The 25314-nt window shown below is 44.8% G+C and overlaps 2 protein-coding genes across 8 annotated transcripts in view; one reads left to right on the top strand and one right to left on the bottom strand.

The window, feature by feature from the left end:
• The window catches only part of apc (APC regulator of WNT signaling pathway), a 35209-nt gene extending 27565 nt beyond the window's left edge, over nt 1-7644 (bottom strand). For 2 of the 3 annotated variants that reach the window (XM_042080382.1, XM_042080386.1), the window contains exon 1: nt 7423-7644. The gene's annotated coding sequence lies outside the window, so the exon portion shown is untranslated. Of the gene's footprint in view, nt 1-2557; nt 2762-7422 lie in introns of all 3 variants that reach the window. The other variant, XM_042080383.1, reaches the window with a different exon arrangement.
• Nucleotides 7645-8417: 773 nt separating this feature from the next.
• Nucleotides 8418-25314, top strand: part of epb41l4a (erythrocyte membrane protein band 4.1 like 4A) — a 46960-nt gene continuing 30063 nt past the window's right edge. For 3 of the 5 annotated variants that reach the window (XM_042081126.1, XM_042081123.1, XM_042081125.1), the window contains exons 1-4: nt 8418-9052; nt 9303-9448; nt 24516-24620; nt 24979-25164. In XM_042081126.1, coding sequence (XP_041937060.1) covers nt 9350-9448; nt 24516-24620; nt 24979-25164 — 390 coding nt within the window. In that variant the 5' untranslated portion in view covers nt 8418-9052; nt 9303-9349. Of the gene's footprint in view, nt 9053-9302; nt 9449-23490; nt 23612-24515; nt 24621-24978; nt 25165-25314 lie in introns of those variants that run through there. The other 2 variants (XM_042081128.1, XM_042081124.1) reach the window with 2 other exon arrangements.

Here is a 25314-nt window from a genome sequence, read left to right as displayed (position 1 = left end):
AAAACTCTCTCTCACCCTGCGGTCAAGAAATCACCAGTGACATGAGTCCAGGGGCTACTTGACGCTGCTCTCTCATCTGTGACATCCTTTTGGAGCTCTGAATTCAACTCATTATTAGCCACAGATATTGACTGAAAGTGCTTTAATAGCATTGAGGCCTAAATTATCCATGAAGCTTTGAAATCAATAATCAGGGAAATAAATCTCAGCTTTTCAGAGGAGGGGGGGGGGCACCTTCTGTATGACCTGGTTAGCCAGAATGGGTAGCAGCCCTAAACTAACCTATTAGTCACTTTGATGTCATTTATCAGGATGTCTACGACCAGGCTAACAAAAGAATGATTGTGCTGGAGTTAGTTCTGAAAACAAAAAACTCAAATTTGGCACAGCTAATTTGACGGCATGACCCCAATCAATAATCCCCCACTCCTCATCCGGGTTATTGTCAACTGCTCCGGATCCAGAGCAGTCGGGTGGCATGCCACTGCTATTGTACACGACTGTGACAAGCCACGGCACTGGGGACGCGGATGCATGCTGAGGACTGAGGGGGAAGGAAGAGTGCTGCGAAGATTTGGAAAGGAATTGCGGAAATCTGATTAAACTGCCCTGGAGTGACTTCCTCCTCTGCCTGATCTCTTCCCTTCTCCCCCACCCTACAGATGGGCGGCTGTTGCTAACGTCCACCATTATGCACCAGTGCTTAATAAGGCCCGCCATTTTCATGGTCATCCCGAATTTGGGCTCCATGCTCATTCTTCAGCCCATGTTTTCAGTGAAAGCCCAGGGACAGTGTGCGTATAAAATCTAGGGTAATGTTACAGGAACTGTGCCACTCCACAGAACAGAGGCGGCTACAGCTATGAACACGGCCATGTTTGTGAGCCTGGGCTAAATTTAGTCATGTGTAATATCATTACAGTTTCATACAGTGAGCAGAGACTCCAGGTTCCGCATAACTGCATTAACAATTACATCAATCCGTGCATATTTTCACAATCACATTTTCAATTACATCAGTGTGCAAGATCATTTCATTGCTGCAAGGTTCAAAACCACGATGTACATAGCAGGCAATTCCTGACAAATCGATACCTTATCAACGACCACACTCTCTCTCGCTCTCTCTCACACACTCACACACACACTCAGTATCCAGCTTTGATATCTGCCTACTGAAAGAACTGTATACAAATACATTGCAGCAACAATCCTGGTAAATCCTTAAGCTGATCAATGCAGAAAATGTGAACCACTACTAGATAAAGATGAAACAACTTGAGTGATGGCACTGCCAGCCATCACCAATTCAAATTCACTACATTTAGCCTGTGGCAAACTAAGGCTTGGAGGAGGGAGGAAAAGATAAGGAGGAAAGGGGCTGAAAGACAGGCTGGAAGAGAGGAGGGGTGCAGGGCTGCCTTATGAATATTGCATTAAGGTTCCCAGAAATGGCAACACCACAAAAAAAAACCTCTTTCTTCCCAAACCTGCCATCTCGTTATCGTCATCACAACACAGTGTGATTTTCTACTTGCAAATGCTAGTGTTTCTCCAAACCTTCCATCACCAAAATCCATCATCTCCCATCCTCCTGCACAAGAAAACGGTGAGCTTTTGTGTGGTCATGACTTAGCATAGTATACACTGCCGCACTGGCTATGTGTGTAGGGGGGAGTGGGAGTAGGTGTGCGTCTTCCACCTCACCCAGTTTTGCCAGAGGCTGAAAAGCCCTGCAGTCAGCTGCTTCTAGGTAACACCACTGACCTTCTCCGCTCCACAATGGCACAGCGGGCAGCTTTTTTCCCCTCAATTTAGCCCCCACTGCCTGAGCCCCCCTTTAGCTTGACTATTCACGCTGGCGACTAACGATCTCGTCCACCAGCCGACACAATGCACCGCCTCTCCCCCCACTGTTACCCGCGGAGACGCTCACTCGGTCACCGTGGCCACCATGACACATCTGCTTTTGTCTGAGCATCACCGGTTGAAAAACCAGACAGCGTCAAGCCCGAGGACCAGCCCCTCTCCTTCCTCCATCTTTAACGAGAACATCAGCGCTCGCACAGCCTGACTGCCATTTGCTCTACCCTCCTATAACGCCATGGTAGCCCTCCTTCATCTTGCCCTTGCACTGCTCCTTTGCTACAACAATACCACCCTTCTTTTTTTGTGCAGCCTTCACAAAGCTCACGAATGATGAAGCAAAAGAAAGAGAAGCCATCAGATCCATGCACATCCCCCTCCTCTACACAAACACACACACACACACACACACACACAGACACACACACACAAACATGCACCCTCCCCATCTCTCTCTCTACTCTGCTCTCTTCTCCTCTCACCAGCCAACCATCAAAACAAAAGGCTTATCCGCAGCGCCTCTCTTTTCACACAAACACACCATTATTCCCTCCCGTTCCCCAGACCGGCAGCCTAATCCACACCCAGAGACAAAGCAGAGAAAAACCTCGCGCCTCGGTTTTTGTGCCCATTTTTTGTTTTTAACACGCAATGAGGGGTGATAAAAAGGAGAGAAAACACACAAGCCTACCCCATGACGGTACCAGTGACAGCCTCCATCCCATCTCCCCCTCAACTGTGTCAGTCGCAACAGCACATCCCTGCCTGCCCGGTCACATGGTGCAGACAGTGGCCAATCGGAGGAGGAGGAAGTCGGGCCGGTGGTGCAGTGGCTGACGCTGGCTGGCCTGCTTCCAAACCGGTACCCAGCTGCTTCCCTCAGCTCATTTCAGCTCTAGGGGGGCCAAGGGAGGGGTGAGATGGGAGACAGAGGGCCGGGCAGGAGCCCACCCCCCTTCTCTCTCGCACAGAGCATACAGATGAGGGGAGGGAGGCGCTGGTTAGGGGGGGGGGGGCAGGCAGCAGGTCAGAATGCCGAAAGGTCAGACCACCAACAGAGAAAGCTCAGAGATCAAGTCAATGCCAGAATTTCATATTCAAACTTAACGAGCGCCCTCTGCACACATGCCCAAATGGGGGAGAGAGGGAAAAAAAATGACCTCACCCATAAAGTATAAAACAAGACTGGGGCAAACTAGACCACCCCACCCTCTTTACAGACGCCGACCCTGTTAATCTTCACATGACCCACAATACTAAAGGCAAAACAAAGAAGAGTGTGATTTTTCCTGCAAGATCTTTTCCAACTTGATAAGACACAGTCACATTAACCTTGTGACAGCAAGCAGGAAGTTAGCCTATAGGCTTTCAGACAATGCGGTGCTCAACATAACGCTGCCGGTCAGAAGCATATGGGTGTGATAATCAGCTGATCCACACACACCAGCTTGGCAAAATGAATGAAAATGAATGTCAAATGTAGTTCTCATGTTATTGATCATGCATGGCAGGCAACACTATCAAGACTTTTAGTCGCTACATAAATGCACAAAAATATGAAAACCAAGGAAATGCCATCAATTCATGTCCATGAAGCTCATAAAAGATGTCACGAACACTGTATAATACACAGTGACTGTGCAGTCTCTGGATTCATTTTCTAGTCCTACCCATTATGTTTACCTCTGAAGAAGTCTGCCTCACTGCATAATGCAGTTTCAGGGCTTTCTTGTGGTTCCTCCCAATGTTGTTTGCCCACTGCAGTAAGGTCATGCTGAAACGCACAGGCCTGCAGCCCCTTCATCCATCACCAGGTAGAGGAACAGTATAGTGACGCAGATGAAAACAACAGGTCATGGCAACTAGCCCATGTGATTCAACAGAAATGGAGAAAAAGCACAGTCAAGCTTTCAAGCCTAAAAGCAATATTGACATTGTTCACGTCCTTGCATCAACATCAACGACGTCATCTACTTTTAACATCAAGGCAAACTCTTGCATCATTTCAACACAGTGAATGGTTAGTAAGATTGACCAATATCATCTAATCACCTAATATACCATCAAAATCAAATTTGCTGTTATAAAATCAACTTGCCAACAAAATCATTGCTTTAAACAAACAAAACAACAAACTGCATAATATTGCTTTGACTAGCCTCGGCTATACTCGGCTCTCTCACTGTGGACGAGTCGGTGCAATCCAAGATGACGGAGACACTACACCCAATAGCCGGGCTATTCACACTTAATAAATCAGATATTAATTCAAGTCATTACTCTTCAACTTTCAACAAGGGAACTGAGGAAGTCCTGATTAATTCCTCCCTCTCCCAGCGACTCATTAACAGGCCCAAAGAATTTTCCTAACTCAGTTAAGGATAAAACAGGGTTATGTGAAAGCGTTCTTGTCAGGGCTTAGCCTGGACCTATATCATACACAGTCCTGCTGCTGGTGATTCCCAAAGAGATGGGGGGTTTGAATGGACGGCCTGTATCCGGGATGTGGAAACAGCAATTCTGAATGTTGTTTTTTAATGCAAATGAGTTTGGGGAGTGGAGAGGGGGGGGGGGGGTGAAAGACATTGGCAGGGACTCTTGTTGGCCAGTTCTCTGTCCTTCCCTGTGCCTCTTCTCACACATTCTCCTCACTGGTGGGAAAGCTCTGGACTCCAGGCAGGCTCAAAGAGAACAGCAGATCCAGCCAAAATAGGGTTGCAAAACATCCATTAAATATCATTTAGATTGAAAACCCATCTCATCTAGGGAGAGCACTACCACAGACTACAGCATTAGTGGAGGTTATAGGCCTACTACAGTTAAAGCCTACAGCTATATGGGATATCAGAAGAGTCATACAGGTATGATGATCGACACTGACAAAATATGGGACATAACTGACTAGTTATGCAGGATGCGTAGCAGGATACCGTAGGGTAGAGTACAGAATTTGAATCTCACAAGGACAACCACTGTCTCAATACCCCACCAACAGTGATAATGGATTCAGACAAAAGATAGCTTTCTGTCTGAAAGTTAGTGTGCCTTATCAGCATATCATGCTATGCACTTTCGTGTTATAACATTGCAGAATTCTCAGAAAATGTAGTTTAATCACAGATATTTTGCATATTTTAGCCAGTTTTAGAGTTTTGAATAAAGACAGAATTGTGTGGCAAATTTACCCATCCCCTAAGTGAATTCATAAAAGACACATGATTCCACCAAAGTATGACAAACACTAGGTCCAGAACTACCTTGTAAGATGGAGCATGAAGCACAATGAAGGAAAAATCACTAAGAATGTAAACTTCATTACATCCTACATGTAGAAGCTATTAGGTGTCCATTTATGAAATAAAACAAGGAAACAGACAGCAAGTGTCACCATGATATGACTGCATTGGCCAGCTATCTCTTTTTACTACAAAAGTCCATACTGTCTTTTTGAAGGAATTCCTCCCTGTGCTCTACACTGACAAGCCTAATTATGGACATGAGGTTTGCACACCTGCAAACTTGTCACCTTTTGGCTACAGTCACCGTTTCTATGTTAACCAGGGTAGTTGAAGTGAATAGGGTTTTGTATGCTGTCACCTTTTTCACTACTTCAGAGTTTGCATGTCTGGGTTTGATTGAATAACGGAAGTGCTTTCATTTTCAAAGTGAACCAATTCTTCAACATCAACAAAAGCAGGTGTCTCTCCATATTTCCCCGGAGGTGGGTATTTCTCTTGTTGTAACCTGTACAAAAATATAGGAACAACTTACGGCACAAAGATGACTTAGTCATCTGCTGAAGAGTCAAAGCCCACATTTGAACTCTCAGGCCTGCAACTAAAACTCAGCAAGCTAAGCAAGAGAATTAAAATGCCTCTGAAGATGAAAACAAGTTGACAACAGCACATCTAATTCTGAATAATTTATTTCAAAATTTACAAAATCATAACCATCACAGCCATAAATATCTGATATAATTAAAAACACCCATCTAAATAAACTTCACAACCTCCTCACAATCGCTAATTATTTAACCCCAGAGCAAAAAGTAAGCTCAGCATACACTACCTGTCCAATTCTGCTTATTCCACAAACACCTCTGAGTATGTCTGCCAGCCTTCCAGTGCAGCACTCATTCCACGGCCTACTTAAACAGAGGTAATGCGCTGGCCTTCTCTCCTAGCACAACAGGACTTTACCACCAGTGACATGGAGCAGGGGAGAGATACAAACCATCACACTCGTTTACCTACAGGTAAACTTGTCTTTAATTAAAAACTGACAAAGACAAGTGTTTGCATGAGTCGTGTTAACCTCACTAACCGAGATACTACGAGATTAAGAAGGTGAGCACCTTCTGTGCCTCAACAGCTGTTCATCAGTGAAGCACGGTATCATCACTGCCAAATCCAGAAAGCTTAGCCGATCTCTACAAAGCCTAAATTCTGTGTGTCCTACAAGAAAGTCAACATACTTAAAGAATTAGGCTACACCTGGAAAGGCATAAATCCTGTCGCTATAACATTTGTCAAACCCAAATGGCACTTGCCATTCAAGTGTCTTGTAAAAAGTTTTAAACAAACAATACAACTCAATCCAAATAAGGCCAAAAGGCAGATTTATCTTGTGCAGTGTGTGTGTGTGTGTTTCCCTGAGGGATTCAAGTCTATGCAGTAGTGTCTAAGGCTCTTGAACAGAATGTCTACTACAGTGCCATCTACATTCAAAGCACACCAAACTACAAACAGCCTAATAGCCTAATTTATTTACTGGACAGGAAGTCTACATCTCAAACGCAATTGCAACTCTAAATCACCACCTGTTTCGAGATTTAGAGTTAACTAGGACACCGTTTTACTAGAGCTAGTAGAGTGAAATCTGGTAACAGTAACAGAAGACTCACGATGATACATTTACTCGTGTTGACACAGAAGTTGAGAATATTGCTACATACCTTGCTTAGCGAGCTAACAGCAACAGTAGATTGTTACATTGTTGCCACAAATCCTGTGCTCAATTAGTACGGACAACGTATGCTACTACCGAGGAGATGGTCCGCTGAGAACAATATCAACCGACTCCCGAACTTATAACAGGCCTATTATTCTCACAACCATCGACCCTATTGTTTGGGTGAGAAAGGGAGCATGGTACTACGTTCCTCTTATTTTCAATGACAACACTGCCTTTCTTGCTTGCTAGTTAGCCAGCTAGCTAACGTTAATGTTCAAGTTTCCACAACCACGGGAAGCTGGCCAAAGTGGCGTCCCTAGGACTGTCTGCGTTCCAGATATAGCTGCTGTTGGATGTGCTAACTTAACTTACTTGCTTTGCTAGATAACTTAGCGCCAGCTCAATGCCATACCACTTTCCCTAAAATAGTTTATCGGAGCTTGTAATTATACCAGAAGTGCTCATTTTTGGTTGGAGACACGAGTATGTCAGTCCAATGTCTTGTAAACAAGGGGGTAGCCAAGAGCTGGGCTAGCTCGCTCGGACTATCCTTGTAGTAGCTTGCTCGATCGCTTAACACTGTAACATTAGGTAAATTCTTACCTGCACAAAACATTCGCCTTCCTTTTCAAGTTGATCCGTCTCTTGCTCTCAGAGGGTCTCTGACCAGTGGAAAACTTTACTGGTCGTAAGGACTAAGGCGCCATTTATCTCTTTAAAAACTTATTCAGCTCTTGAAGATGCCAACAAACTTTTTCTTTTGTGTCTCCCACCGATTTTTTTCTCCCTCGGACGGACGGCGTCTACCACCCCTGTTACGCCATGTTGTGTGTTCTGTAGGCTCGCGCGCATGCTTGGTGCTCATATGCGGAAGCTGCGTCCAGGAGCCCAGGTCGCGCGCGCACTGCCATAGGCAATGTGCCCATATATCACCACACTGCATCATCGCAAAAAGAAGAAAATATCAAAATTATTATTATAATTTAAACATTATTGTTATTATTATTATTATGATTATGATCATTAGCCTATTATTATTGCAATGTGTCCTATCTGCCTTCATTGCTATATGACACATGTCAACGAATTAAGATGCACAATGGCACCTGTTTCATTATTAAGGATATTGCAGATAGTTGATAAATGTTTATCTTTGTAAGCTTGCTTTGGTCTGCTCTAGAACCATGTCAGGCTTGAACATGTGGGGGGGGGGGGCTTGAACAATGGAATTTCGAAATGCAGAATTGTCCCCAAGCAATTCAAATGATCCAAAGTAAAGAACGTCTTACGGAAATAAAACGCTTTTTACTCTCCATAAAATAATGTGATGCATCTAGAACGATATGCCACTATATTCCCTCTGCTGGAATAAAATGAAGCACCACCATAGAAATGTCCGAGTGAGCTGTATGAATGTGAACGCCAGAGGTCAGTACAATACCAGAAAAGGTGGAGACTATTGGAGATGGCATTTTGGTGAGACAGAAGTCTTCAGAGATAGGCTACTCGTCATCAGTGTGTGAGTCAATGATAAGGCTAATGAACAACACGGTTTATAATACACATTTATAATCAAATGATCAGACATATGTTTCAAGTGAAAGAAAGGAACGGAGATAGGGAGATCGCGGACTAAATGAAATCTGAACATATCGCTGAACTTATCATAGATATTTTTCCTCCGACAGGTGGCAGGAACGTCGCGTGGTGCTACTGGTCCGAACTGGGGAGATGGTGAGGGCGGAGTCACTGGACTGAAGGCTGAAGGCAACTGTGTGGTGGCGACACCGACACACCGAGCCAGCTCCCTAGCAACGCTCAGTGCACTGCTGGATAGAAAGAATTAACTCTGCCGACAGGTTTTGGTCCAGAGATGTGTTACTTTTTCTCTGTTCGGAGGACATCTTAAATGCCGAAGATACTACCTATTTCGGGAATATTGTCTCAAAAGGATTTTGTGGGGCATCGGGACGCGTGAAGAATAAAAGTTTCCTTTGGAAAGTAAAGAAAAACGCACTAGCCTATTCATGTGCCAACCGGACACAGAGCTATATCAAAAACAAAAGTAATCCATTTCGGACGCAGTGCAGCCTAGGCTATGCTGTATTAGTCTCCCCGGTCTGATAACATGTGTCAGACACTTGTTTCCAACAGTAGGCACTTCCATCCCAAATGAAGACATCGTGGTTGAAGAACTGTGACAAAGGCGACTCTTATTTCGACCACATCTAAGGTGATAAACAGACGTTGAAAATGCCAATGAATTTATTTTATGAGCTATCATTTAGGCTATTATTTCTCTTGAGGATGCTATGTTATGCCGATATAACCTGTTTAGGCCGTATTGCAGTGATAAGCACTTCACTGCTCTTGCTAACTGGGCGTGTGGTCCCAGTGATTTCTGTTACGCACGCAGAATAAATGAACGAATAGCCTACATCTCAATCTGCAAAGTATTTTAACCCGTAACATCCGTTTTGTAGGAGCTGAGATATCTGCAACTTGCGTGGCTCGCTTGTCAAAACCGGAGATGAGTTGCTTCTGTGCGGTCCAAGAGGAGTTTTATTGCGAAGTGCTCCTCTTGGACGAAACGAAACTTGCTTTGACCACTCAGCAACAAGGAATCAAGGTAAGGCAATGACACTGGTTTCACCCTTTCTGTAATTGTTTCAATCCAATGTGTTCGAACCAGGAGGTATCATGCTCTGTTGATGGATTGTGTTCCGAGAAGAGATTGTGGGGAATGGATGAGATAGGCTATTGCAAATAACTAACTGGAATGTTATCAATCCGATTATCTGATTTAAATAAATTAGGAAGATTATATTTTGTTTTTCTCACATACACCCAAGATGAATTGGCCCCTGTGGACATATCTGACTAAGAACTTATATGAGGAATTTAGTCAGTGCAGGCTTCTACCCACTACTCTTGACTCTTACAGTAACTTCTCCCAAATATGCATCTGAGTAGAAAGTGGCATTACAGCAACTCTTAGTGATCATCTTCGCTCAGAGGCACGGAATACATGCTTCGAATTCTTCCCCGTGTGTGGAACAAAGACTGAATGTATCAATATCAGAAGTGTCTCTTCTCTCGTTTCTCCACCCCTGGGCAACATGAAGTCCTGTCAGCATGACGCACACTCAATACAATAGACTACTGATTTGACTTAAGTTCCATTAACGGGTGTTGCATAGCTTTATCTGTATTTAATCGAAAGTTTGCAAATCTCTTGATTTAAGAATAATTCTGAAAGAGGGGGTGGGAGTACAGTGAGTGCTATGAATGGTGATGAAATAGCTTGTAAAAGAGGATATTTGTGCTCACTGAATCTTCTAGGGATTTATGTTATGTACTGTACCTATCTTCACACACACACACACACACACACACACACACACACACACACACACACACACACACACATTAACAGGCATTTATAAGCACACACTATACAGATATTTATAAGCACACCCTTTGTTACACACACACACACACACACACACACACACAAGTACACACACACACACACACACACACACACACACACACACACACACACTAACACAAAAGTAAGAAACCTCAGAGATTCTTCGTTGTGAGGTTCTGTGCCTTTAGAACTGGAGGCGGGAGAGATCAAGTTGCTCATCCGTTTTTAATGGTTACAGAGTCAATGGCAGCACAGGTGGGCCACTGGGCAACTTCTCTGAGCTCAGTACAGCTCCATGGAAATGGTGTGTGTGTGTGTGTGTGTGTGTGTGTGTGTGTGTGTGTGTGTGTGTGTGTGTGTGTGTGTGTGTGTGTGTGTGTGTGTGTATGACCGTTGTTGTGAAAGATAAAACACAACAAGGTTTTTATCATCACTCATTCTTTTGTAACCAACATGGTGCTTTAAAGAGTCAAAGACAGGCTAAAGACCTTTTAAGCATTCTGGAACTTCCCACTGGAGATTAGTTTAGGGCCAACACAGTCAAGAACACAAACACCATCAAGAGCACCCATTTCAAAAAAGTCTAGCTGATGGTCCTCTTGTCAGGTCTAGTCACTGTGGTGCTTTCTGTGATACTTAAACATACTGGGATTCAAGGTGTTATTCAGAGAAGGAAACAACGAGGAAATTCAGCCTCAGCTGCTACAGCAGAGGGATTTCAGAAGTCATGAACATTTTCCCAGGGGTTCTTAGAGTTGTCGGGTGATGTTGAATAAACAAGTGAAAATTAATCCTGCTTGTGATCCTATTTGCACTGCCCACTCCAGTGGCGATTAGATAAGATTTACTGTTTTTATGGGGCAGCACGTTTTCAGGGCACATTATCTGAGAACCACCGCAACCTCAGCCAAAAACCTCTGACGTGTAGTATGAGGAAATAGAAAGATGAAAAGGACATGGAATTTGGGAGTTGGGATTTTCTTTACCCAGTGGGAGCGCAGAGGTTATGAGGCTGAAAGTGTGTGAATTGGGCATCTAGATGTCCCTAGGGAAACACTTTTTAAATTCCACTCTTCTTGTTTGTTTCTGTTTTAAGACAGGAAGTGACAGGAAAAGAGGCATACCTCAGGGTGTAACCTTGGTGATTTTGTCACTCCTGACACACACACACACACCCACACACACACACACACACACACACACACACACACATACACACACACCCACACAGACACACAGACACAGACACACACATAACTAGGTATACACACACCAACACTACACCCACGCTTTTTGTTCTGTTTATTTCCAGCTCCAACATTTCTCTCATCAGGAGATTCAGACATAGAAGGTCAGAGGAAATGGTCTCCAGTATCCCTATTGTTGCTCTCGGCCGTCTGATGGACATTAGTGGGTGTTTGTCATTGTACAAAAAGAGATGAGCAGTGGGGAATTTGGGAGTATGTGGTCATAGAGTAAGTCTGGGCACCAGTCTCACACACACATATACACACACACACACACACACACACACACACACACACACACACACACACACACACACACACAAAGGCTCCATTGAGTTTGCCTAGAGGGCTGTGTGGGGTTTTGCGTGATTGAACAGAAATGCTTACGTGTTTGGATAGCCACAAAAAGACGACCCAAAGACAGTGACTTTGACTTGGTGTGTGTGTGTGTGTGAGAGGGAGTGTGTATGTGTGGACAATTTTTGGGTCTACAGAGACTCTGGCTTCTTGACTTGCTAATAATTGACAAAAACAATTCTGTGGATTTATTTTTTTTGCTGTGTGTGTGTGTCTGTGTGTATGGAATTCATCCCAGTGCTAAGGTCTTCCTGCCCGAGGCCCACAGCACACAGCGGAGGGGAAGGAATGGGGAAAGGTGATGGACAGACAGAGAGAGAGAGAGAGAGGGAGAGAGAGATAGAGAGAGAGGGTGACAGAGAAAGAGAGAGCACATGGTTCAGGGTCAGAGTCACTCATAAAATAGACACAGTTAATGTGTTAACCCAAAGCTTTCCTTCAGGCACCTGGATTCGGTTCACTAGATAACTACACTGCTTCTCAAATTGTCTTCTCATCGCTCATCAAAAATAAGCTGTTGAATACAACGAACATCAATACAACTACATGTAGTTACTCCAAACTGTGAATAGGGCCATGGAAAATGCATTTTATTGTGTCTTTCAGAGAAGACTCTTAGTAAGGGTTCTACTAATTTTAGGTAGCGATTTTTGTAGCACACAATGCCTTCGTTTGTAGTATTCCAACAAGCATTGTTACCCAACTACAGCCTTTTAACCTCTGTCCACTTCCTTGGAGTGGGCAGTGAGCTTGATTCTTATCAAGGAAACAAAGAAATGAAAATAGACGGTCAACTGGTGTGTTTGTTTTGGAGTCACACAATTTCCCAAAGTTAGCCAAAGTTCAAGCATTCTTTTCTGAAGTGCATACATCAGTCTGTAATGGACATAATTTGCAAATAAACAGGTGTGCAGGTATGTGAGGTATGCATTTGTAGGGTCAACTATGGTGTCAAGGAAAGAGAGACTCTTTATGTCAGCTGGCGACCAGCTGCATGCGCATGTGCAGTTGTTCAAACTATTTAGTCTTATCTGACATAAAGGCAACACTACCAAATATGTGCCTTTGAATGTTGCTGATAAGTGAGATTATTAGTCTTAGCGGGCATTGTGGGGGAAAAGCAGTTTCATTTAATCTAAGAAAGACATATATCTGGAATCTCTTTCTTGATAGAATGCATAAAAATAGCGTGTTATTTTACAGGCATCTGGCCTGGCAGCTGTCTTGCTGTGTAGACGTTTGGGTGTGGTGAAGATGAGTGTAATGAGAAGGTGAGAGTAGGAAGATGAAGGGATTAAAGATTACTGTTCTGCCCCAAATCTCTCTCTCTCTCTCTCTCTCTCTCTCTCTCTCTCTCTCTCTCTCTCTCTCTCTCTCTCTCTCGCTCCCTCTTTCTCGCTCCTCCCACACTCTCGCAACCTCTCATTTCTCCCTCTCATTTTCCTGAATCCTGAAATCCTGAGACTTTTTCACAGCTCCCCTCCTCTTCCCACTCGTCTCAGTCCCTCTCATCTCTCTCTCTCTCTCTCTCTCTCTCTCTCTCTCTCTCTCTCTCTCTCTCTCTCTCTCTCTTTCTGCCTCCCCTGTTCTGTGTCTCTTTCTCCCACGCTCACCCAAAACCTTTTTTCTTCTCTCGCTCTCCTCCTGAGCCCACTCCTCTCTCTCTCTCTCTCTCTCTCTCTCTCTCTCTCTCTCTCTCTCTCTCTCTCTCTCTCTCTCTCTCTCTCTCTCTCTCTCTCCCCACCCCACCTCTTTTCTTGAGTGGTTGCTGAGGGCAGTGTTGGATTTGGGTGTGTGCCTATGGCTGGCTGCCCGCTAGCGCCGGCCGGCTGGCCAGTCGGTCGTCCATGCACACAAAGGCCCCGGAATCTCTCTGTAGTGAGGGTGTGATGGGGTGGAAAGGATGGCCCATGACGGCCCATTAAAGGAACCAGCACAACGCCGCGTCGGCTCCATGGTCATCAGCTCTCGCTCAGCTGCGGCCCCTCCTCCATCCATCCATTCATCATTTATTAAACAACCTTCAATCTACATGTAAATACATGTATTAGAGTGGAAATTGTTTGGCTATGGTTTTCTTTTAGTTTTTATTGATAATTTGTCTCTGTGTGTGTGTGTGTGTGTGTGTGTGTGTGTGTGTATGTGTGTTTGTGTTTGTGTGTGTTGGTCATCATGCACCACTAGTTTTCTTTTGCTCTGAGTCTGTCATGTTTTGACCCTGGTCGTAAACCCAGAGGCAAAAAAGGTCACTAGACTTTGTCTTGCAGTGTATGCTGGTGTCTGTTCATGTGTAAATTTGTGTGTGCGTGTGCGTGTGCGTGTGTGTGTGCGTGTGTGTGTGTGTGTGTGTGTGTGTGAGTGTGTGAGTGTGTGTTTGTGTGTGTGTGTGTGTGTGTGTGTGTGTGTGTGTGTGTGTGTCTGTGAGAGAGCGAGAGAGAGGAGGGGGGATAAGTGTTTGGTTTGAAGGGCCTGCAGGAGACAGGCACAGGCATTCCCCAGACCTGCCTTGTGTACTCCCTTTAGAATACCACAGTTCTCATACCATTAGAAATACCAACTACCTGCTACATCACGCAAACAAACACCACTTGTCCTCCATCAGAGTTGCCTTTATTCTGTTTTCCTATTGACTTTGAGAGGAGGACAAACACAGCGAGAGAGAGAGAGAGAGAGAGAGAGAGAGAGGCAGGCGAGTGAGGCAAATTAACAGAGAGAGCCTTAATTGTCCTCCCACATGTAAACCAATAAAATGTTGCATTAACCTATGCACATACAGTATTTACCCATTAGAAATGCTATTGAACATGATTTACACCATTATCCCTTTCCAGTTGTCAGACCACCCCTATACCAGAACTAAAGATCAAAGCATATCCGGCAATTACTTCACATGAGAATTATTCACCAATGCAGATTTTTTTTTATAGCACTTTTATAACACCCATTCCATGGCCTTTCAGACCTCCCATGTAATGCATTCAGAGTATTATTTATCTGCCTAAACAAAGTTATTTATAGTTCTCCTCGCTTCCTTAATGAACAGTGTGTTGACGATACCAGCAACTCTATGAAAATCAGATGCCAAATTACTGCCCCACACAATCATATCGCCCCTCAAAAGATCATTAATTTCCCCGTGCAGGATGCGTCCATAAAAAAGTTATTGCTGTCGGGGGTCTGCGGGGAGGTGTAAGTCTTGCCCTCGGGGGCATGCACTGGACGGGAGAGGAGGTTTAGCGGGGCACGAAAGGGGGATGGGACAGAAACCGCAGTAATCTCTGTATGGCGGGCTGTCTTTAGCCACACGAAGGGATGTAATCTTCCCTTTCAAAGGCTGGCATTAACATTGATTACACTGTTGTGATATGCAGCACATTCTTTAAATGCACACGCATGGCGCGACTTAACCAACACAGAATTCCACTCTAATTTCTACCCGGAATATTGTTTCATTTCTTTTTTCTTGTTCTGTTTTTTTCTTGTTGTTTCTTGTTGTTGTTTTTTTTTTGCTCTGATCACTGGAGCTTTTGTTTTGTTTTGGAAAAACTGAATGGCATGAGTCAAACCACAGGCCACAATTTTATCAACAAAATCTTGTGAGTCCAGGGAGAAAACTCTCAGTAGTGTGTGTGAGACTGACTTCCTCATTAGTGAACAATTAGCAGTCAGACAGCTTGATTGAACACTCCAATTTTGTAGTCACCACATCGAAACCAAATCCATATGCATTCATAATGTATTGGAGCTCTCTGTGACTCTCACCTGAGACCTTGCATGTCACTGAATTTGCACTTTGTCTGAATACTGATGTGTTTTTTGTGAATGCAGAATGCAGAGCTCTCGTAGTCAGGCCACCAGAGCTCTAGTAGTAGGCATAGCAATTGAAGAAATGACACGATGCATCTCATAAAGTCTCCTCTTCACACAGCCGTGCCGTGTCTGTCTGCTGGTGCTTTGGTGAGAGTTTATAAATACCACCTACTCGGGAACATTACACCTCTTCTCTGTGACTCTTATGGAAACCAGAGACCATTAGGGGATGTGAAATGTTTTCAGATCCATCTTCCATATTCAAGATCAGCAGTGGCAGTCAGCAGGATCAGTCATGGCTGACATGCACAGATGCTCTGATTCTTACATATTTTATAACAAGTCACTGATGAAGATGATTGTTTTGACAGTAGGAAGAGACAGGGAGAGACTGGTTGGTGATGTCATCACTAATGGCCTCTGTAATGGTTACTCTCTGTCCTGTTAAAGGCACAATATGTCAAAGACATGCCCATTTTTCTTCTGACTGGCACTTAGACCATGAAGTATTAGAGGCCCCTCTCATCAGTGCATTAGTAAATGCCTATGAAATATTCATTCTCAAGTGCAATTCTCTAGTCCAAACCCAGAGCGCTCTACAGCGGTGCGTGGCATAGTTTCAGCGTGTGGTAGATTTCAACCGATATGATATTTGCACAAGGTCACTTTCTATTAAAATGTATCTGGGAGAGACGTTTCTTCTTTGTTTTGGCCCAAAGTCAGTATGCTGCTTCTATTTCTGCCAACCCCTCCAGGCTCCGGGTTGATGTATTTTCCCAGCGTGTGAGTGTGCATTTTTTTTGTTATCTGTGAAATGTGTGCACTCAGGGCTCTGAGTAGATTTGAATTACAGCCCGCGTCTCTTTTTGATTCGCCATCTATGGAGCGCATCTCTCCTCTGAACCATAAACCTGAGTTGTTTTTATATAAATTACAGCACGGCCCCACGGCTGGTTTGATTCAGTTCTGTGAATGAGCGTCCTTTGGAAGGACATTCTGCGCTTTACAAAGCCTTTTGTCCACCCTTCCCTGTGGCCCATGTGGAAACAATGTGAAGAGTTTTACATCTCACAGTGGTGGTCTGATTTATTTATGTTTTTACAATGCGGTCGCACATGTTTCTCCTTTGAGCAAGTGTAAGCGTAGTAGTCACTTCTTCTAGTTGTATTTCCTACTTGAAAGGTATCGGAATTCCTGCAGAAATAGTATGGTTAGTCAACATAGAAATCTTCTGAGCGAACCTGAGGACGCTGTATGCGAAACGCGTTGTTCGCTCTGAATGAAATCAAGTAAAAGTCAACAGTGTGCGGTACAGCAATCTTATTTTTTGCTATTTAAGTACGTTCCTGGAATCTACCTGCACCTAACCAGGCTGTGCGTGGATCTTGGTTTCATTTGGAATAGAAATCTTCTCTCTTGTACAATTTAAGCCCTCAAATTCTGCCCTTCAAGAACAGGGTTGGGGTAATGGTCTCAATGATTTTTCTTCTCTTTCCTTCAAAATCAAATCTGCGCATGCATGAAGAAATCAATAATCAACAAAGCAGTCTGTAATTGTTCTCACGGCACTGCCGTTGTGATGTCGAGGTGCAAACAGCAGCTTTAATGTGAGGAAGGGAAGAGTGCATATGGCTGAGCAGACAGTGCCTTCAGACAGATGGGGCTGTGCCAGCAACCAGAAGCCTGGGCTCCCCCTGTCCCTGCATATGGGTTGACTTCATTATGGGGAGACCCCAGTAAACCTGGGGCTCATTTAGTTGGGGGATGGGGATGGGGGGAGGGGGGGATGTCTCCCCAGCCAGAGTTTATCATTGTGTAACTATAGCAACCGGAAGCATCTGGGCTGGGAGCTTGATGGGTGACTGGAGCATGTGGATGCGTCGCCTCTGGTGCTGCAGAGAGGCTGAAAAATTGAGTGTGAGAGAAGGAGGGGGAGTAAACGTGGAGGAATAAGGCCAGTATGAAATATTACCTGCTCTCCTCCTCCTCCTCCTCCCCCCCCCACCTCCCCCTCCACCTCCTCCTCCTCTTCCCAGGAGGTGCCGGCGCTGCTTTGTGTGTGTTCGCTATCTGCTTAACAGACATACTGCACCACGTCCTTCAAGCCCTTTTGTTTCACAATGGGATGTGAGGGAGAAAAAGGTTTCCTTGGTGATGATGTGAAGGTGCCTATCTGGGACAAGAGGGGTCATCCGGCCCCACACCCCACCCCCCACGCCCCCCATCTCCGACCCCCAGATGGTTGATGTGCTTTGGCCGAATAGAGCCTCTGGCCTTTAGCCAGCTCATTATATCATCGCACCCATATGCACGCAACACACAGGCATGTATGCACTCTGAGTCATACACAACCATGTACTCTTACCTGACCACACACACACTCACACTCACACACACACACACACACACACACACACACACACACACACACACACACACACACGCAGGGAGAGCAGCCACAGCGACAGCAGCAGCCATCATCAGGCTACAAAACTCTGAGCACAGCAGATGGCCAGCTCATCATGTGATGACCCTGTTGCCATGGGGACAAAGAGGGCATGTCAGGGGGAGTGATACGTCTCAAAGAACAGCCAGCACTTTCACTCTGCAATCCCCCCCAAAACGCACACACACACACACACACACACACACACACACACACACACACACACACACACACACACACACACACACACAGAAACATGCACACACACACACACACACACACACACACACAGAAACATGCACATAGGCATATACACAAACAGAAGTAAGTATGTGTGTACTTACACGTATGTACGTATGTACTTACACGCATCAACTGCACAAACACATAGACACATGCACGTACATGCACAGGTGCACACACAGAGAAACAGTCACACTCAAATGAAAATTCAAACTCTCTTTCACTTGCTTGCATACACACACACACACACACACACACACACACACACACACACACACACACACACACACACACTCAAATAGAGGAATGTTGTGAAATGTATCGCTCCCTCTCTCTTCAGTGCCACTCTGGGGGTAATCCTTTAGGTCTTCATTGTGGCACTCCTTAATGCAGCTCCCCCATTGGCCTGCATGGCTCCAGTTTATGAGTCTGACGACCAGGGGCTATAAATCAATTGGAATCCATTTTATTTCCCTCAAGTCAATATTGATAGTGTGCAGGTCAAAATAAATAGTATAATTGTTCTAATGAGAATTGAGATGTGAACTGTGTAATAAACGAGAGACACTCATGCACAGATGCATTTCATCAGTTATTTTCATTAATGTCAAATTTATTTCATGATATCTATTTTATATTAAACTCATACTAGATAGTTAAAATCATTAAATCAAAAAAAGAAGTATATAAAGCATGCCACTGAAAGTATAACTCCTACTAGATAGGTATACTTTCAGTGGCATGCTTTATATACTTCTTTTTGATTTAATGATTTTTTCATGTACCGGTATCTCTTTTCCTTTGTAAACCTTAGGTCAGAATACCTATCACACTGTTGCCAATGTGTTTGTACATTTGAGCAGTGTCTGTTTGTTATGGTTGTTTTTATCATACATGTCAGGAAAGAAAATATCCAAGCAAACTCACATATCAGTTTCCTTGGTATATGTTGTTGAATATATAGCCTGCCATCTTTATCACAAGTAGATTTGAGTTGACAGAAATTGGGGATGTCAAGAGGTTAGTAGAACATTGGGGCCCAGTAGGAGTGAGGTTTCCTCTTCATGTTAGGCTATGTTTCCTGGTGTTATTCCTCCAAAACTCACCCTGTCCAGCTCAGAAGCCTTATCAGTGGGGTTGATAGGAGAGGAATGTGGTGGGCATGTTCTCTGGGGAGTAGCCCTCCCTTCAAGGGAACGCGCCTAGACACCGCCAGCTAGACCCAAAGGTACTCACGTTCCCCTGTCTTCCCAGTAGTTTGTGTGTGTGTTCATACCAGTGTGGTGACGTAGGTGGAGTGTCGGCATATCCGACACTGGCACCACATGAGACACTCAGACTGACAGCACCTGAGGGGATTTTTCTGGAAGGTAGTCTCCGTGAAGAGTATACTACCTCTCAGTGAGAACAATAAGCTTCATTTGTCTGCTCCACAATCTTCCGGTGTGTGTGTACAGAGCCTTGGCAATACACTTTGATTGGATTGAGAGCAGATAAGAGGGAGAGAGAGCTTGAAAGAGAGAAAACTTCACAAGGTTTTCTTTTTTCTAGAAACGTGATTAGCTTTTTCCTTCTTCTCTCCTCTAGCTGCCTCAAATTGCATCCTTTTTGTGACACATTTACAATATAGCGCATCACCCATAAACTCTCTCTCCCCTCTCTCTATCCCCCCCCCCCTCTCTCTCTCCTTCTCTCTCTCTCCCTACCCCTCTCTCTCTCTCTCCCTCCCTCTCTCCCCCTCTCTCTCCCTCTCTCTTTCTTCCTTCCTCTCTCTCTCTCTCTCTCTCTCTCTCTCCTCTTCTTCTTCCTCTACAATATAACACATCACCCATAAACTGTCTCCCTCTCTCTCTCTCTCTCCCTCTCTCTCTCCCTCTTTCTCTCTCTCTCTCTCCCTCCCTCCCTTTTCTCTCTCTTCTCTTCCTCTCCCTTTGCTCTGATGCTCCAGCAGCTGCTGTCCTCTCAGTCTCTCGGGGGTCTGGCCAGACACCTGACCTGATTAGTTGATTGGTGTTTGTCAGAGGACACACTCTCTCATCGATACTCCTTCAAGTCCTAGTCTGTCAGGACTGAGATTGTGTCACCCAATCCTGGACACTCTCCGCCACGCCATAATACGCCCCACAGCACATTAAGTGTGTCACGCTCGTCCCCAATATTAATGGTGCCGTAATGAGTGCGGCCTTTACAATGTATTTTTAGCACCCGTTAACAGAGGCTGAAGGACAGGATATATTCACTCTCAGTGCTGGTAAAAATGCAGATGTTCAGGCTCAATTTTGCTCTCTGATATACGGGGATATGAAAAAGGATATGAAACCATTATTTAAAGTAAGTAACTTTTATTCTGATAGATGTATATAGACTCAAGGGATGACTTGTAGGTTACCAGAGCACCACCTGCACTCTGGCTTCAGGTTACACTCGGGCCTCACACACACACACACACACACACACACACACACACACACACACACACACACACACACACACACACACACGTTTGGAATAGTAGCCCCTCCAGATACGTGTGCGGCTGTGCGCTGTTTCAGAGTGTGTAATCTGAACCCCACCTCTCTCACGGCCGCCCCGTCTATAGGCTTTGCAGAGGAGCCGGGTGCGTGTGAACCTGCGCGGGGGGGGGATGGCGAAGGAGCCGGGTGCGTGTGAACCTGCGCGGGGGGGGGATGGCGAGCCCCTTCAGGGCAGCAGCAAGCTCAGCAGGAGGTCAGGTTTCGGAGGCGTTACGGTCACGCTCGCGGCCGCACGTCATGCCTGTTTCGTGAGCTGTCAGCCCTCGTAGCGCCTATTCAGCGTGATTATGTCCCTCCCCCCTGGGCTACACGGTTTTTATGGGGGTGGAGGGGGATGGGGGATTGAGGAGGCGAGGTTATTTTGTTTGTCAGTTGTAGTAATGTTTAGGTGTGCAAGGATATTTTTGTTAGCCTGAAGCTTTGTACTTTACACAGCAAATAAAGCTGGAGTAGGCTACTACACGTTATGAAAAAGGCGACAATAATGTGAAAGATAACACAGCAAGCAAATCCAAGACAGTTAAAAAACGTTTGCTTTCAGAGTGAATGATTTTTCCCAGGCTTCACCTGGTTCAGCCGACACATTTTGCATCTGAAGAGTCCCAGGGCTCCACTGACAGCTCCCACATCCCCTTCTCCCAAAACCAAAACGACGTTGGGAGTCGTATTGCCTGACAGCAAAACCGATCCCTTCTCGTCATCCAGCGCTAATGCCCACACTCACAGTGGGTGGCCCCCTGCAGACCACAGTGGGAGTCATCTGAAAAGGCCTCTCCTCTCATCTCTCTGACATGTGTGGCGCCTGGCGTGGGGGGCAGCCGCGGTTGGCAGGCCAAACGGAATCAGAGCGAACGTGCTAGTTAGCGCTGTCCTGCTAGCCTTGTTAGATGTGGGCATAGCATTCTGAGAGAGAGGGAGAGAGAGGGAAAATGAGAGAGAGAGAGAGAGGGAGAGAGAGAGGATACCAGGGGCACAATCAACTGACAGCTCTGGGGATGTAGGCAGACATGAGGGAGGGAATGGGGTTGCCACTAGCTGGCATGGGGACGTATGAGGCTAAGAAAAAGTTGCGTTATAGAAGCACGTCTTCAGCGGCATCGCGTGTCACGTGTGGGTGAAAAGGTCAAGCCGCACGTGCAAATGAAACCAAACTGTCAAACGGCGTCAACCGCCAAGAGCACGCTCCGCGACACATTGCTCAGCCGACCGGCGCTCTCGGACACTTTTACTCAGTATACCGGTAGCTGTTGCCCTCGCCAAAGCTAAGACAAAGCAGAAACACCGGCAGAGTGCTGTTCACATGAGATACGCATGTGAAGGGCAAAACGGATGTTTGCTCAGACTTAAAATAAGGAAAATTGAGAAGACTACACACGTAGACCATGTGTTCTACTGCAGGCCCGTGCGTCTCTGGTCTCTGAAGACTGTCATGGCTTCATCCTGAGGGAAGCATTTGATACTGTGAGCAAGACAAAACGCTTCTGTGGCTCTGCTCTTCCAGTCAATTGGATTCGTACCCCGCCTGCTTTATTACTCTGTAGCTCACCATTCAGGCGCACAGTGCCTGCCATCATTTCCATTCAGGCATCACCCAAAAGCCGTACCGAAGATCATTTTCTGTTTCGACATTTCCCAACTGTTTTAAAAGATGGGCGGCTCTCCGGGACATGAGTAATGAGGTGCGGAAAGATGACTCAAATGTGCTGCCAGGTAAATGAAGATGTTTCGACATGGAATCCTCTTCCTTTCTGCTGGTGTTTTGATAAGGATCAGGTGAGCTTATGTTCACTGAAAAGAGAGTTCCCCCCTACCACTGACATGTGCGAGCATTATTAGTCTCGGCACACTTGTTATCAACAAGGACTGAAATATACTGCACCTATATACTGCACCTAGTTTTCTTGGTTTCCCTCAGTGTAGATGCACTCTTCAGTGTCAATAGTATTTAAGTCCCTCAATTTGATCTGACTTGTTTCTAGCTACATCAAGTTTCCAACTTTATTCAACCTTTTTTTCTGTGGAGAATCATTGGGTTCTATATTATACGCATTTGTCAGTGTGGTTTCTATATAAAACTCTCCTGGCAGAAGTAGCTCTTCACAGATTAAATCTACTTCAGTGCTCTAAATCAAAAGGGTATGAAGGATTCTACAGTACCTCATCACAATGCACTATAAGCTGAGAGGACACAGGAGTCCAATATTACAGAGATTCATCACAGGTTTCTAAGTTCAGTCATTATAGGTTATCCTGTTGGGATAAGCAGAGGAGTGTTTTTCAGCAAAGTGTGTAATACACTGTAAGTGAGAGTGAGGTGTGTACGGTACATGTATACTCGTGCCACAGCAGGTAGAAATCATAGGGTGTGTGTGTATGTGTGTGCATGTGTTTGTGTGTGTGTGTGTGTGCGTGTGTGTGTGTGTGCGTGTGTGTGTGTGTGTCTCTCTTCTGATGTGTGGTTTAGTGGTGAAGCACTAAATGCCGCGTACAGTAACATAGCTTATCGCAAAGCCGCAGATTGCATTCCCTGGCTGCCAAGTCCAAACAGATACACAGAGGTCTGGCAGCCTCTGCCAAAGGCAAGCTGCAATGTATTCTTGAAAGAGAGCTCACTCCTTCACCAGAAACACTGTGGATTCCCTTTCCCTTCTCTCCAGAGCTATCTGGTATAATTGAAAGGAAGATGAAGCTGACAGAGAAATATGTATGTGCGGAGTGTATGGTAAGCTTCTCCTTTGGGCATAGAGTTTTATCACACGAGTGACAAGCGGAGTGATCACAGAGTTGTGGTTGGGATGTCAGATTCGATCAATGTCAAGTACGTTGTGCCCTCGCCATTTTCTCCGTCTTCTGTCCTGGAGCAATATTCCAGTTAGCTGAGTGATCTGCTCACATTCAGGCACCGCAATTAGGTGTTGAGCACCGTTCCTCGGCGGGTTTATGTTAAAAATTTAGAAATGTGAAATGTCCTCAGACATTTTCTTAGCACAGTTGCACAGTGATTGACAAGTGTTGCAAGATTGCAGTGTAATAAATGTTAAAAACTTTGCATAGCCTGAGGACTTCAGGTATTATACACGCTCACAGTATTTAAATGTAAAAAGGGGTTAATATCTTTTACCTTTTTTGTTCTGTAAATGGTTCTTCAGAAGCTGTGATGTATTAATAATAGCCTATGTATAGCCTATGTATTATGTATGAAATGCTGAATAATAATAGTAGCATTACGTGGTTGTAGCATGTATAAACATTATTAGCATTAGCAGTTAGCATTTCAGTTGTCAGAACAGTGTCATGAGCCTTCCTCAGACCTTCATTCAATGTGCCACATTTCGAAATTGCTAAGTTACCCAACTGTGCGTTTGTTTAACTTAAATGCTGTTATAGACCTTTTCAACAATAAAAACAAAAACAATGCTTGAACGTTCTATTTGGGCCCCAATCTACTTCCTCTGCATTAAGATAACATATGGAATGTTAAAAAGGAAGTCTTGTGGGGCCAACTATGATGCTGATAATGGAACTCTCTTGAAAGGGTCCATATGTTCCAGCTTATTCATGCCGCTGAATGCTGATGTTTGTTTGTAGACAGTAATGACACTGATGTCTCCATTTCTGTCCGGCAGAAGTCCACTAAGGGATCTGTGGTTCTGGATGTGGTGTTCAGCCATGTGAACCTGGCAGAGACGGACTATTTCGGCCTGCGCTACTGTGACCGGAGCCACCAAACAGTGAGTCACACAAAAAAAGCATGAATATTTCGAGCTCTTTTTTTACAGACCCAAGATTTGTAAAGACCTCAGTTATGAAGAGCATTGGAAAAGTGTTACATTGTTTCTGTGTTTTAATGCACCAACCCAACACACATAGAATGAGGTAGATAAGGAATTCTTGAATTAGGTCACATTTGATGAGAGTATTTTTAGAATCATATTTTATTCTGAAAACGCAGCAATACAGGTAATGTCTATGACAACTGGTTATTTTTTTATGCCAAAAAAAAAGACAAGCTTTATCTAAGCTGTAGGCTTTTTTTTACAGATTCTTATCTATTTTTGTATTTCTTTTTCTCATCTGTGGCATATCCAGGCACATCCAGCACAGATCACAATCTTGAGCATCTGTATCAGTTCTGTTCATCAGTGCCGCAGCAGCGGCAGTAGCAGCAGCAGTAGCAGCAGCAGCAGTAGCAGCAGCAGTAGCAGCAGCAGCAGTGCCCCATGCCTTCACTCTTCCTTCCCCATACGCAGAGGAGGCATGGAGCTCACTAGTACAGTAATTACCTCAAAGAGGCTGATAGCTGCGTGACACACACTGACAGTGTGACAGGGAGAGGGAACTGCGGAGTAGATTATGACATGTGTGTGTTGGGTGGATTTGTTTTGGAAAAAAGCTCTTTTTTTTGGCCAGGGGTCATTGACTCTC

The sequence above is a fragment of the Alosa sapidissima genome, chromosome 23, assembly GCF_018492685.1.
Source record: "Alosa sapidissima isolate fAloSap1 chromosome 23, fAloSap1.pri, whole genome shotgun sequence".
Taxonomy (NCBI): Eukaryota; Metazoa; Chordata; class Actinopteri; order Clupeiformes; family Clupeidae; genus Alosa; species Alosa sapidissima.
Note: the sequence above shows the minus strand (reverse complement) of the source record. Positions and strands in the feature narration are given on the sequence as shown.